This window comes from Myxine glutinosa, chromosome 1, assembly GCF_964187855.1.
Source record: "Myxine glutinosa chromosome 1, kmMyxGlut1.1, whole genome shotgun sequence".
Lineage (NCBI taxonomy): Eukaryota > Metazoa > Chordata > Myxini > Myxiniformes > Myxinidae > Myxine > Myxine glutinosa.
The window spans coordinates 118,898,560-118,913,804 of NC_136261.1; the positions used below are offsets into that span (position 1 = coordinate 118,898,560).

At 44.7% G+C, this 15,245-nt stretch overlaps 1 protein-coding gene across 7 annotated transcripts in view; it reads left to right on the plus strand.

Annotated features, from left to right (window-relative positions):
* TBC1D16 (TBC1 domain family member 16) overlaps positions 1 to 15,245 on the plus strand; it is a 209,798-nt gene that overhangs the window by 3,047 nt on the left and 191,506 nt on the right. For 4 of the 7 annotated variants that reach the window (XR_013623198.1, XR_010985964.2, XM_068128075.2 and 1 more), the window contains exons 2-3: positions 6,600 to 6,861; positions 7,191 to 8,043. Coding sequence is in view for 4 of the 7 variants with exons in the window: in XM_068128075.2 (XP_067984176.2) it covers positions 6,693 to 6,861; positions 7,191 to 8,043 (1,022 nt within the window). In the remaining 3 variants the exon portion in view is untranslated. Of the gene's footprint in view, positions 1 to 4,976; positions 5,164 to 6,599; positions 6,862 to 7,190; positions 8,044 to 15,245 lie in introns of all 7 variants that reach the window. The other 3 variants (XR_013623199.1, XM_078776458.1, XM_068128074.2) reach the window with 1 other exon arrangement.

The window sequence follows — 15,245 nt, forward strand, 5'->3', positions numbered from 1 at the left end:
ATGTTAGTATAAGCAGTAAAAGTATATTGCTACTCCTAGTGATATAACGATACCACTCGTATTAGCGATGGAAGTATAGTTATATTAGTCGAGGAATTGGTAAAACCCAATAAGTAGTGGTTATAGTTCATTAACCAAGACAATAACCAAGAAATAGATTCCTGGTGTTTCATAATCAGGATGTTGCATCATGGAGCTTGCTATCCTCTGGTCCACATGTTAAACTGGTTGTCTTGTGTGAATATTTGGACATAAAATATTCCTTGGTGTCTCCAAAGTAAGCATCGGCCTTTGGGACCTTTATTTGGGACATTCCGATCCGATGTTCGTTCTGCCAAAGCAGTTTCTTGATCAAGGGCAAGAGTAATGGTGGGCAGTTTTCCATCCCTCTACTAGTCGTAGTTAAGGCAGGAATTTGGAATTCATTCATGGTGCCAGTGATAGCTCGCTTACTCTTCGTGAAGGACACCATAAGATGTTTAACGTCCACCAACTAATGCCGGTAGATGCGACGTCCAGTTTAACGCTTTGTGTTGAACGAGAGAAATAGATTCCGTGATTGGTAACTGCAGAACCACTTAAATCTCTTCAATACCACGACTGAGTGTCTTACTGTAAACATTCGGATGAAGGGAATACGTTCCGTTACACATTTGTTGAATAGAAACAGAAAAAAAAAGTAAACATTTACTATTAAATTATTTGAGAAAATAAATTTTTTCCATTCAAAAAATTGAAAAACGTTAACAAAAACGGGTTTACGTATTTGAAACGGAGAGTATTCCCTACCTTTGACTTTTTGATCTAAAAAAACAAACAATCGGCTTCTAGATTCTGATTGGAGAACCAATTCAGTGACCCAATATGCAATTTCTTAAAATTTCAAACAAACAGACAAATGAGGTTAAATATTAAACAAACAGACAAATGAGGTGAAAACATAACCTCTGTCCACCTTCAGTGGCAGAGGTAATAACACTTCTTCAGAGGAGTCTTTTGCTGACCGTCCCAATTGCAATTCATGTCGATATTCAAGCCTCACCTGACATTTTTATTTCTTCCTTTGTCTTTTCAAAGTTGACATTTTACAAGTAGTTCCCGTTCCAACTGCCGTTGAAGTCCCTGTGATGTAGACCACACCAGGTGGTGCAGGCAGATCTCCCACTCCCTGAATGTGATTATTGAGCCAGCTGGGTTTTCAATGACACCAATAACAACACAGTTATTCTCCTGAATCTAAAGTTTCCAGAAGCTTAGAAACGAAATCCTTGATATTGCTTCGTTTTGTCAGATTTGAATCCACATTCTTTGGTGTGCCAGTCAAGAGTCTTCACCACAAGGACACCGACACAATCTTTGATAAGTGTAGGCCTTCGGGACAGTATCAAGGCTACATAGATTCTTCTGTTATGATATGAAAATGGATAAAAAGTACAATACCATTGTTTAATATGTATTAGGATCGTAGATGTTGCACCACTTTCTGATTCTTCAGTTTGTACTATGTACTGATTGTTGTCAATTGCATATAATAAAGATCAATAAGACATACCTTTGACTTCCATGTCCTTGGTTATGTTTTTAATGAGCAAGTACGACTTTGTTACCCAGCACATGCAAAGCGAAAAGTGGGGTTAAGCAATTGCTTCACTTCTGTCTGAGTGTCCGTCTGGCCTTCTGTCTACAAATGTCAGTGTATGATCAAGGAACAACTCGATTTCAATGGAATATTATATTTTGAACATGAATCGTAAAATGAACCTGTAGTTTAGCAGAACTTTGGCTCTAAATTCGTCCCCAATCACACATGCGCAGAGAGGAGTGAGATCATTTTCAATATTTGGCTATGTCCTTCCTTCCATACTACTGTTAAAAATGAAGAAGAAGCTTTCTAATCCACCGTGTTTAATTCTGAAGGGTTCTAAAGAGTAATTCTAAAGAGTTATACAGAGTGATTCTAAAGGGTTATATAGGGTGATTCCACTGCTAAATAAAGAGTAATTCTAAGATGTAATTATAACCACTGCGTCAACTTCTGGAATTAATTTATTTATATGACTTTTACAATCTGTATATTATGTTTATGCCTCCGCCGACAAAGTCGCCGGAGGCATTATGTTTTCGGGTTGTCCATCCGTCCGTCCGTACATCCGTCCACCGTACGGGCGAAACCTCGTTTTTCTCAGCAACCATATGTCCGATTGAGACTAAACTTTCAGGGTAGGAGTGACACCCATGCAGAATGTTTTTATGACAATTGTGATGTCATTGTTCACGTGGTCTGGCAGCCATCTTGGATTAAAAGCAAATAATAATAAAAAATTATCAGAAACGGCTGAATGGAAAAATTTGAAACTTGCCACATTGTCAAGTACTCCCAATGGGGAAGAGAAGCATGATAATGACATCATATGTGAAGTGGTATACCAGCCAAAAATGTTTTAATCAAATTCCTCATCCTAAAAATCTGAAATTGCATGCACATGATCTGTGACCCATTTCTATTGAAATATTAAATTTATGACACCATAGGTCAAGCCTGGCGTTGGCTTAGCGGTTAGGGTGCTGGCTTGGGATCCTAGGATCCTGGGTTCGAATCCCGGTCGATCGCTGAATTAACGCCAGGGGGGTTGACTCAGCCTGTCATCCTTCCGAGGTCGGCAAATTGAGTACCAGCTTGCTGGGATGAATGATCACGGTGTGTACCCGGATTCAGAATAGGCACACTGTATCCCTGTGCATCGTAAGAGCGTGACCAAGGGTTGGCGTCAGGAAGGGCATCCGGCCATAAAAACATTGCCTCAAACAAGGAACCATCATTGTCATGGGGCCCGCAAGGCTAACCCCTGCTCTAGCGAGGAAAAATGGCCTTAAAACGATTATTCATTCATTCATTATATAGGTCACATAGTTTGGCAGCCATATTGGATTGAAAAAGGAACCTTATCCAATCAACACGAAACTTCACAAACGTGATCCCCTACCCATACATATGCAGAGTGATGGCATCTACCCATTGTGAGACTATGCAGAGGCATATTGGCAACACAGTCACATTATTCTAATTTACTTATACTAGGGCATGCCCGTACTATATATATATCTAAAATTATATCCCCCCCCCCCCCTCTATTTACATGAAATGGTTTGGTCCATTCGCAAAGCCAAAGCGAACGGCTTGCGAGTACGGTGACAATCCCCCCCCTCTATTTACATGAAATGGTTTGGTCCATTCGCAAAGCCAAAGCGAACGGCTTGCGAGTACGGTAGAACCCCCCCCTCTATTTACATGAAATGGTTTGGTCCATTCGCAAAGCCAAAGCGAACGGCTTGCGGAGTTTGGTAAATAAATCGCCATAGCTCGGTAACTACTTCTCCGATTAATATGAAACCTTGAAAAGGCACATCCTCAGGTCCCCAGCAATATACCTGGCAAGTTTCAAGTATATCGGACCCGTGGTTGTCGAGAAACAGCGGTCACAGACAAACACACAGACAAACACACAGACATACACACAGACACACACACACACAGAGATTACTGGAATTATAGATAGATAATTGAACACTGTAGAATGCAAGTCGCCTTTTTATTACTTCCAAGAACCTCCAGTTTTGCAGTACTTGGGCATGTTATATAAGGTGCGGCATAACAAAACTTCTGGAATTTTTTATACAACCTTTAAAATCTTTATTTTATTTCAATTCAATTATATATGTGAACACTTCCTGCATGGGGCAAGGTGTTCTATGAACTCTCAGGTTTGAAGCTGCTTTGCAGGCATACTATACATGTGATATCCTGTTCTCTTTTACATACAACAACAACAACAACAACAACAACAACAACAACAACAGGCATTTTAAGGCCATTTTCCCTGCAAGAGCAGGGGTTAGCCTTGCGGTCCCCATGTCAATGTTCTCCATTTTGCCCTATTTTTGGCATCTCCCCTTCTTAACCCCCCTTGCCCGCATTTCTTCTTCGACCATCTTTAACCAAGTCTTTCTCGGTCTTCCCCGTCCTCTACTTCCTTCTACATTCATTTCCATCACTCTTTTCAACCAGTCACTTTCATCCTTCCTCAACACATGACCAAACCAGCTCAACCTGTCTCTCTTCACAGCATCCATCACAGGCTCTATTCCCATCATCTTTCGCAATTCATCATTTGTCTTCCTCTCTCTCAACGATACTCCACACATCCACCGAACCATTCACATTTCCACCCTTCGTTGCTGCTCTACGTTCATTACCTATGTCTCACTCCCATAAATCATAACACTTCGCACACATGCAGCATACACCTTTCCCTTCAGCTTCAACGACACTCCCCTCCTCGTCAGCACGCCACTCAGTTCCCGAAACTTCTTCCATGCACATCTCACTCGAGCAACCGTTGCCGAGTCTGATCCACCTTCTCCATTCAGCATGTCTCCAAGGTAACAAAATGTTTTCACACCTTCCAGCTTCACGCCATCTCCAAGATCCAACTCAACATTTCCTCCATCTGCACCTCCCTCTGTGCACACCTTACACTTGAATGTAGCTGCCACACTGGTTAATGACCCTCTCAAACCACTACATTTTTGATGAACCCACTCAGCGCACATTGTACATTGAATGGAATTCACTCCGACACCCTTCCTGCACACAGCACACGGCCACTTCCCAGTTTTTTCCACCTCACCACATGCTTTACCACTTGCCATCACCTTCGTTTTTCCGATATTCACCTTCAGACCTTTTGTCTCCATACACTCCTTCCACTTGTTCATCTTCTCCTTCAGTCCATCCATACTTTCTGCAATCAACACCAGATCATCTGCATACAACAACTCCCACGGTAAACCCTCCTTTACGTTCTGAGCCAGCACCTCCATCACAGCTACAAATAGTAGTGGACTTAGTACCGACCCCTGATGCACTCCCACCTTCACCTCAAACTAACCACTGTTCCCGTCCTTTGTCCTTACAGCTGTGCGCTCTTTTGTACATTGCCATCACTACTCTGATCAACCATTCCTCCACTCCTAACTTCCTCAATGCCCATGTCAATACTTCACGTGGAACCCTATCGAATGCTTTCTCCAGATCAACAAACCCAAGAAACAACTTCTTCCTCTTCTCCATATACTTCTCCTGCAACTGCCTCACAATAAAAAGTGCGTGTCGTTCCTCTTCCTGGCAAAATCCAAACTGCATTTCGTCAATCTTCACTTTCTTCCTTATCCTCCTCTCCAACACCCTTTTCAATACCTTCATTCCATGCTCCAATAACTTTATCGCTTGATATGAGCCACAGTCCAGAGGGTCACCTTTCCCCTTGTATAGAGGGACGAGTGTACTCAGTTCCCAATTCACTGGAATGCGGCCTTCTTTCACCACCAGATTGCAGATCTCGGTCATTCTCTTCACACCCCAATTTCCCGCTGCCTTCAACATATCTCTCACAACTCCCGTCGGCCCTCCCGCTTTTCTACTCTTCATTGCTTTTATCGCTTCCTCAACTTCCTTCTCGGTTATCTTCTCTGCCGTTCCTAAAACTGGGTTACTCTCTATGTTGCCATCCCACTTATTCTCTGCATTCAACAGTATTTCCATATATCTCTTCCATCTTCCTTTAATTCCATCTGAGTCCACAACGATTTGTCCCACTTCATCCTTCAAGCAACTCACCCCCATCACATCACACCTCTCTTTCGCTATCTGCTTTGCAATCCTGAATACCGCTTTCTGACCCTCTTCCGAATCCAAGCGTTCTCCGAACATTTTCCTACATGCCTCCTGTGCCTTTGCTACCTCTTTCTTTGCAGCCTTCTTGGCTGCCTTATAACTTTCATGCTCTGCCTTTTGTGCCCCCATAACCTTCGCCTTCTGCCACTCCTTGAACTTCTTCCTCTTCTCGTCAATCTTCTTTCCAACTTCATCATCCCACCCCCATGTTTCCGAGTGCCTCGGTGGTCCTTTTGTCCATCCACATACCTCACCAACGGCTCCCAACAGACTATCTTTCATTGACATCCAACCACTTTCAAGCTCAACCACATCATCCTCCACCATACTCAGCCTCTCTTTTAATGCCTCCCTCTCTTTTACATGCTGTCTTCAAATAACCGATCCTCGTATCTCTAAATCTTTTTTACTTTGAGGCCACAATATTAATTGTTTGTTGTTCCTGCAAACCAAATTTTGTTTTACCTTTTAACATGAAGTCATCACTTCTGTTAATTTGTTTTTCAGAACTAGAATCTCACAGAATCTGACAGTGACTATTATGGAGGCAAATTAATGACACATCTTCCCTTTTGCCAATTTTTCTATTTGAACATATTTGATACGTTTGTTACAGTTCAAATCTTTGATTGCCTGGCCTTGTTATGCACAACTACATAGTGCCTACAGGGTGAGATATTTATAGCTACTCCATTTTACATTCTTGCAAATGCCAATGCTACCTTTTTCTTTCCCCAACTTGTGAGTCAGCCTCGGGGAAGCAGGATGTTTGACCTGCTTTTTGGATTTTATGATGTTGCTTCTATGTCTTTCCTATATTTTGTCTCATACTTACAAAGCTATGGTGTATTCTGGGGCTTAACAGGTGGCGTTTGACTCTGACACAACCCCCAGAAAGACTTTTTCCTCAGAGAGCCATTATCTCTCTGGGCACAGCTCTTCTATATGTCTCCTTACCATGTCTTTCGGACATTTTCTGCGCCGTGCTTCTTTACTGCTTTCCACCGAATTGTTGGGAACATCGGAATCGCCAGCACACAAACATGGAGGCATTGTTTACTCCAAAAACAATGTGTGCGTCCATCCACCGGAGGAATTGAATGCTGGGAAAGAACTTCATTATCCTGGTAAGGTTCATTTTTAAAAATACATTATTCCAGCAGGGGCTTTTGCTGGTCCAGAAATGTATTCCTGTTTATATACTTTTCCATAATTGTGGTGTTGCAGACAGGTTATGGATAGAACACCTTATCTAGGACCCATGGCCTTTAGTGAGTATCGTGGTCATTAAAGTGTCAGTGGGACATCTTTTAGCAATTCAAACACTTGTCTTGTAAGTGCATTGTAATTTATGTTCAACTGTGAGATTATGGCAATGCTACCCGACCAAAGTTGTTAAAATATTAGATATTTGTTTGCAAAAAAGTTGCTATCTCTTGCACATATATTTCCCCAGGTTACCTGTGTATACAAAAAGAAGGTGGGCATGACGGCTCTCTGCTTCTTTCCTGGATTCCCAACTCGCGTATCCAACGGGAAGATGAGGAGGCGCTCCGTTATATCACGCCCGATGGTTCTCCCATCCATCGTGCCAATCGCAGTGAAGCAACTCACCGCCGCAAAACTTTTGCAGCCATATCGACTTTGACCGAAGGAACACCTGCTACATCTCCTATCAAGAGACTGGGTCTGTCTCTAGATTCTGCACTACTTTTGCAATCGTTAAACAAGCTGGACTCATTACCAATTTCGAATAACTCTAGTTTTCCTAGGGTTTCAGTGACAACTATGGAGAGACAACATAATGCTGGGGGCTACTGTGAAAAAGAGTTGTCTTTGTGCTCTGACTGTGCACTGACTTCATCGGATTTCAGAGATGACCACGATAGAGCTCTTGGTACCTGTTTTTCCGAAGGTACTTTGTGTTCTCAAAGCAAAGAAAACGATGGACCTTTTGCTTCTGAGACATGTCGGCAGAAGCAACCTGACATGAACCCAGTGCATTGGACCTTTGCTGGACGATTGAGTCACCCTGACACACAGACAACTGGATCTCAATTGTGGACTCCTTCTGATCTTGTCATCCCATTGACTAATGGATCTCAAGAGACCATGGATTCCATTGAGTCCATGGAATTTGGAGCGTTAAACCGCTTTTTTAGTCAAAGTAATGGTGGCACTACCGCTGAGCATGAAACTAAACATGGAATAAAGAAGAAAGAAGACCTTGACCTCAAAGAGCGAGAACAGCTGCATGCAGTATTCAGCGTTGACTTGGGTCATATGAAGTCACTTCGGATTTTCTTTTCGTGAGTATTCAAAACAAAATTTTCCATTTCAGTAAAGTAGTAACTAGGCCGGATGCTTATGGGCTACTACTTTTAAGATCTACATTGCACACTTGTTAATTTGTACAGTGCAGCTAAGGTGAAATTATAATATCCAATCATATTATCACATACTCTGGGTTCAAGATGCATTCACATGACCACACCCAAAAAGCTGGCTACTCCACACACCCGAATCAGGGAGTTTGCTGAAACTGAAAACTGTTTCCCAGACTGAAAACTGGTGGAGAAAACAGACTGTTCAACCAAGTACTAAATTAAACAGGACTCAGGTCACAAAGTTGTTGATAGAAAGCGAACTCTTTATTTGCAATTTACACAATTTCGCTGATTTACCCAGATTTTTTTTATGCCTCCGCTGACGAAATCGTCAGAGGCATTATGTTTTCTGCTTGTCCATCCGGCTGTCCGTCCATCCGTGTATCCGTGATATAGGTTTTCATTATCGTGATAACTTAAGAATGGCTGAAGGGATCTAAGTCAAATGTAGTAGAAGTATGTATAATGATGAAACATGAACTCATTAAATTATGAGATCAAGCGGTCAAAGGTCAGAGAGGTCCCGTTCGGTCAAAAAGAAATCTGTTGCCACACTAAATTGTAAACCAATGATGGGATTTTGAGCAAACTTGGTATAAGTATATATTACGATGCAAAGACGAACTGATTATATTTCGGCATCAAGAGGTCAAAGGTCATGTCAGGTAAAATGTGATACTTCAGAACAGCTGAAGGGATTTGAATCAAACTTGGTATAAGTATGTATAATGATGTAATAATGTTGGCAGGGGCATATCGGCCGTGACGTCGAAGTGTTGTTCTAGTTTGTATAAAACAAAGTCCAGGCTCATGGAAGAGCTCAAACACAAAATGGGATCAGGATGTTACAGAACAAAAGGAACAGCAGAAGGCGATGGGGGAAACCAACAGCAGGGCTAAGGGATAAAAGAGACGGAGATGGACAAACAAGGGATGCAGGTAAGAACGATGGGAAGGGGAGGGTGCAAGGGCTGCACAGGCCTCTGCATCAAATTTTGTCCAGTCTGTCTTCAAACTGCGGCATGTGACGGGGCTCCTTGATTAACATGGGCCAGCGTCTCGTGACGCTCACAGGTGCGGGGGGCGAATGCTGGAAGCGCTTAATTACTTGTAGGGGTGAACGGCGCGATAATGTATCCTTCTTCGGAGGTACATGGTGTACGGAGGATGGAAACTATTGCGGCTGCTCTCTGCGCTTCCAAGCTGTGGCATGCCTCCATGGTGTGCGTACATGAGGTAGGAGGTGTGGTTGAGGCGACATTGCAGTTAGCTGGTTGTGCAGTTTTTGTGTAGTGGAGCAATGATTTTTTATTTTTTTTGTATACTGAATCGAGGCTCGTGAAAGAACTAACATTTATTTCACAAACAAATCAACCAGACAAACAAAATATACAAAAAGAGGGAGCGGAAGACAAGATGGGGAGAGAAGGGGAAGCACACAACCACAACATTTGAGAGCAGGGAGAAGTGTGGGAGGGAGAGGGCTTGGGGGCAGGAGGCGTTAGGAAGGGGAGGGGGGGGGGGCGGAGAGGTATAAAACACAAGGGGACCGAAATTAGCGGGGGTAGAAAAGATCAAGGTTTTGGATGGGGGAGGATAAGAGATGGTGGTGAACAGCTGTTTTAAAGACCTGGAGGGTGGAGTGGGATTGAAGAGAGTGAGGGAGTTTGTTCCAGAGGCGGGAGAAAAGAGGAATGAAGGAGTGAAGGTGAGCAGAAAGTCTTGATTTTGGCAGTTTAACCATAAGAGGGTTGCAGGCAGATCTTGTGCGACCTGTAGGAATATTTGGGGGACAGAGCCCAGAGAGGGCTGGGGGGGCAAGGCCAGAGAGGAGTCGGTAGAAGACGGAAAGACCACCAACCTGCCTGCGGTGAGTGAGTGAAAGGCCCTTGGAGTTAGCTTCATCGCGGAAGATTCCAATGATTCTGAACGCTTTGGTTTCAACAGCGTGAAGACGGGCTAGGTGTGAGGCAGGAGCACCAGACCAGAGGGGAGAGCAGTATTCCATAGAGCTGCGGATGAAAGCCTTGTATGTGGTGAGGAGCTCAGGTGTGCCAAGGAAGGACTTCGCACGACTGAGGATGCCCAGTCGGCGACTGGCTTTGGAGGCCAGATTTGAAATGTGGTTTTCCCAGGAAAGATCATGGCAAATAGTGAGACCCAAAAGCTTGAGTGACAGAACTTCTTGGAGAGGATTATTCAGAAAGTGGATGGGAGGGTTTTCCAGTCGGTCTTTTCGGAGAGACATCGTAAGAGTGTGAGATTTATCAGGATTGAAAGACATGTTCCATTTGTTTGCCCAGTCTGTGATTTTGTCCAGGTCTGCAGAGAGTGAGGAGGCTGCAGACTGCCGATCTGAGGGATGAGGAATGGAGCGACAGAGAGTAGAGTCGTCAGCAAAGAGATAGAGAGGATTTTCAAGAGAGTCAGAGAGATCATTGATGAAGACCAGAAAAAGCATAGGGCCCAGAACACTGTCTTGGGGAACTCCAGCCTGAACAGGAAGGGGAGATGAGAGAAACCCATTCAGGGCCACACGTTGACTATGACCAGAGAGGAAGTCCGCCAGCCATGCGTGGAGATTTCCATGGATACCAAAGGAGGAGAGTTTGGTGAGCAGAGCAGGGTGCCAGACCGTATCGAAGGCACGTGAAATGTCAAGGGAGACAGCTCTAATTTCCTGTTTGGCGTTGAGGACCTCCATCCATTGTTGAGAAAGCAGAAGCAGCATGTCCAGAGTAGAGTGACCAGGTCTGAAACCAAATTGATGATCAGAGATCAAGCCATTGGAGAAGAGGAAAGATTTCATATCTAAAGCAATGATGGATTCCATGACTTTGCTGATAATTGGGAGAAGGCTGATTGGTCTCTAGTTGCTGGGATCTGTTTTTGCACCTTTTTTGTGCAAAGCAGTGATGTTGGCTGATTTCCAAGCAGATGGCCGATGACCTTGAGCAAAAGAGAGGGTGAAGAGAACAGAAAGAGGGAGTGAAAGAGCGGAAGAACATGATTTTAGGACCCGTGGGCTGATGCCGTCAGGACCAGTTGCAGAATCAGAGTCGAGGGTTGACAGAAACTTTTCCACCTTGTCAGGAGGAAAGGACACAGAGTCCAGGAGCAGCTGGGTACGACTGTGTACGGTGGGTACAGAGAGGGATGGGTTTGGGACACAAGATTTAGAGGCAAACACAGAGTTGAGGCATTCAGCTTTTTCATGTGCGGAGTCAGCCGTTAAGCCATTTGAGGTGAGGGAGGGGATGGAGGGGGAACAAACACCAGAAACAGATTTGACCAGACGCCACCAGGATTTGGAAGAGGGAGACAGATAAGAGAGTTCGGTCTTGATAACGGTGAGATATTGTTTATGTGTATAATGTCTTAATGTCATGTAAACTTAACGTGAAAATTATAATGAAACCAAAATAAAGCATAACAAGATCTGGAACCCTGGTGTTGGGCTAGCGGCTAGGGTGCCGGCTTGGAATCCTAGGATCCTGGGTTCGAATCCCGGTCGATCGCTGAATTAACGCCAGGGGGGTTGACTCAGCCTGTCATCCTTCCGAGGTCGGCAAATTGAGTACCAGTTCACTGGTAATTCCCTGTTTGTCGTTAAAGGCGGCAAAAAGGGTTAGCGTCAGGAAGGGCATCCGGCCGTAAAACATTGCTTCAAAAAGGGGACCAAAAAACAACAACAACCACGGTTCCCGAAAAAGGCCAACCCCCGCTTGCGGGGAAAAATGGCCTCTAAAGGTGGTTATTTATTTTTTATGTAAGCGTTACGCCTAGGTCCCCCGTCGGGGAAGTGATGTGAGTTGACAAAGTGGAACACGCAGAAAACATGCTATGATATGATATTTCGCTCACAAGGGTCAGACATACATGGAGGCGGCCATCTTGGATTTTGATGTGGCGACCCAATTTTCAATAGCGTTCTTCCTTATGCCTAGATAGACGTTCCTTAAGCCAGGAAGGGCATCCGGCCATAAAAAAAACATTGCCTCAAAAAGAGAACCATGACAATTACAACTACATATGGGCAGGGTACAGCCCGAAGTGGAGATCGATTTCTGAGGTTTGGGACATGGAATGTAGGGACAATGACAGGGAGATCAGGAGAAGTGGTGGAAGTATTGGTCAGAAGAAGAGTGGACATATGTTGTGTGCAAGAGACGAGATGGAAGGGCAGTGGTGTGAGAATGGTGAAGGGTAGGCAGGGATAGAAATACAAGTTTGTGTGGCAAGGGTGCCCGGAGGGCGTGAATGGTGTTGGTGTCCTGTTTTCTGAGGAGTTTGTAGACAGTGTGGTGAGTGTGACTAGAGTGAGTGATAGGTTGATGATGGTGAAAATGATGATTGGAAAGCTCTTGGTGAACGTCATCTCGGGATATGCTCCGCAGGTTGGTCGGAGCGATGAAGAGTAGGACAAGTTCTGGTGTGCGATAGAGAAGCTGATGGAAAACATGAAAGATGAGGAAGTTGTTGTGGTGGGAGGAGACCTGAATGGACATGTGGGAAGGAGTATGGATGGTTTTGAGGGAGTTCATGGGGGTTACGGATATGGTGTGAGAAATGGAGAAGGTGAAAGGATTTTGGAGTTTGCTGATGGAGCTGATTTGTTGATTTGTAATACTCAGTTCCAGAAAGAGGATAATTAGCTTGTTACATACACGTCAGGGGGGTCGACGACAACCGTTGTCTACCTGATGGTGCGTAGGCGAGATAGGGGGCACCTCCGGGACACAAAGGTGATCCCGGGGGAGGAGGCTGTTTCACAGCACCACTTGGTTGTCTGCGACATAAGGGTGAAAGGTGCGAGGAGAGTGCGGCGGGTGAAGTACCAACCAAGAATGAAGGTGTGGAGGTTGAAAGAGGTGACAGTAAGGGAGGCATTAAAAGAGAGGCTGAGTAGGGTCGAGGATGATGTGGTTGAGCTTGAAAGTGGTTGGATGTCAATGAAAGCTAGTCTGTTGGGAGCCGTTGGTGAGGTATGTGGATGGACAAAAGGACCACCGAGGCACTCGGAAACATGGTGGTGGGATGATGAAGTTAGAAAGAGGATTGACGAGAAGAGGAAGAAGTTCAAGGAGTGGCAGAAGGCGAAGGGTACGGGAGCAGAAACAGCAGAGCATGAAAGTTATAAGGCAGCCAGGAAGGCTGCAAAGAAAGAGGTAGCAAAGGCGCAGGAGGCATGTAGGAAAATGTTCGGAGAACGCTTGGATTCGGAAGAGGGTCAGAAAGCAGTATTCAGGATTGCAAAGCACATCGCGAAAGAGAGGTGTGATGTGATGGGGGTGAGTTGCTTGAAGGATGAAGTGGGACAAATCGTTGTCGACCCAGATGGAATTAAAGGAAGATGGAAAAGATATATGGAAATGCTGATGAATACAGAGAATGAATGGGATGGCAACATAGAGAGTAACCCAGTTTTAGGACTGGCAGAGAAGATAACTGAGAAGGACGTTGAGGAAGCGATAAAAGCAATGAAGAGTGGAAAAGCGGGAGGGCCGACGGGAGTTGTGGGAGATATGTTGAAGGCAGCAGGAAGTTGGGGTGTGAAGAGAATGACAGAGATCTGTAATCTGGTGGTGAAAGAAGGCCGCATTCCAGTGGATTGGGAACTGAGTACCCTCGTCCCTCTATACAAGTGGAAAGGGGACCCTCTGGAGTGTGGCTTGTACCGAGCGATAAAGTTATTGGAGCATGGAATGAAGGTATTGGAAAGGGTGTTGGAGAGGAGGATAAGGAAGAAAGTGAAGATCGACGAAATGCAGTTTGGATTTATGCCAGGAAGAGGAACGACAGATGCGCTTTTCATTGTGAGGCAGTTGCAGGAGAAGTACATGGAGAAGAGGAAGAAGTTGTTTTTTGGGTTTGTTGATCTGGAGAAAGCATTCGATAGGGTTCCACGCAAAGTATTGACATGGGCATTGAGGAAGTTAGGAGTGGAGGAATGGTTGATCAGAGTAGTGATGGCAATGTACAAAAGAGCACGCACAGCTGTAAGGACGAAGGACGGGAACAGTGGTGAGTTTGAGGTGAAGGTGGGAGTGCATCAGGGGTCGGTACTAAGTCCACTACTATTTGTAGCTGTGATGGAGGTGCTGGCTCAGAACGTAAAGGAGGGTTTACCGTGGGAGTTGTTGTATGCAGATGATCTGGTGTTGATTGCAGAAAGTATGGATGGACTGAAGGAAAAGATGAACAAGTGGAAGGAATGTATGGAGACAAAAGGTCTGAAGGTGAATATCGGAAAGACGAAGGTGATGGCAAGTGGTAAAGCATGTGGTGAGGTGGAAAGAACTGGGAAGTGGCCGTGTGCTGTGTGCAGGAAGGGTGTCGGAGTGAACTCCATTCAATGTACAATGTGCGCTGAGTGGGTTCATCAAAAATGTAGTGGTCTGAGAGGGTCATTTACCAGTGTGGCAGCTACATTCAAATGTAAGGTGTGCACAGAGGGAGCTGCAGATGGAGGAAATGTTGAGTTGGATCTTGGAGACGGCGTGAAGCTGGAAGGTGTGAAAACATTTTGCTACCTCGGAGACATGCTGAATGGAGAAGGTGGATCAGACTCGGCAACGGTTGCTCGAGTGAGATGTGCATGGAAGAAGTTTCGGGAACTGAGTGGCGTGCTGATGAGGAGGAGAGTGTCGCTGAAGCTGAAGGGAAAGGTGTATGCTGCATGTGTGAGAAGTGTTATGATTTATGGGAGCGAGACATGGGTAATGAACGTAGAGCAGCAACGAAGGCTGGAAAGGGTGGAAATGCGAATGGTTCGATGGATGTGCAGAGTATCGTTGAGAGAGAGGAAGACAAATGATGAATTGCGAAAGATGATGGGAATATTGCCTGTGATTGATGCTGTGAAGAGGAACAGGTTGAGATGGTTTGGTCATGTGTTGAGGAAGGATGAAAGTGACTGGTTGAGAAGAGTGATGGAAATTAATGTAGAAGGAAGTAGAGGACGGGGAAGACCGAGAAAGACTTGGCTAAAGATGGTGGAAGAAGAAATGCGGGCAAGGGGGTTAACAAGGAGAGATGCAGAAAATAGGGCAAAATGGAGAAGATTGTCATGGGGACCGCAAGGCTAACCCCCGCTCTATCAGGGAAAATGGCCTTAAAATGCA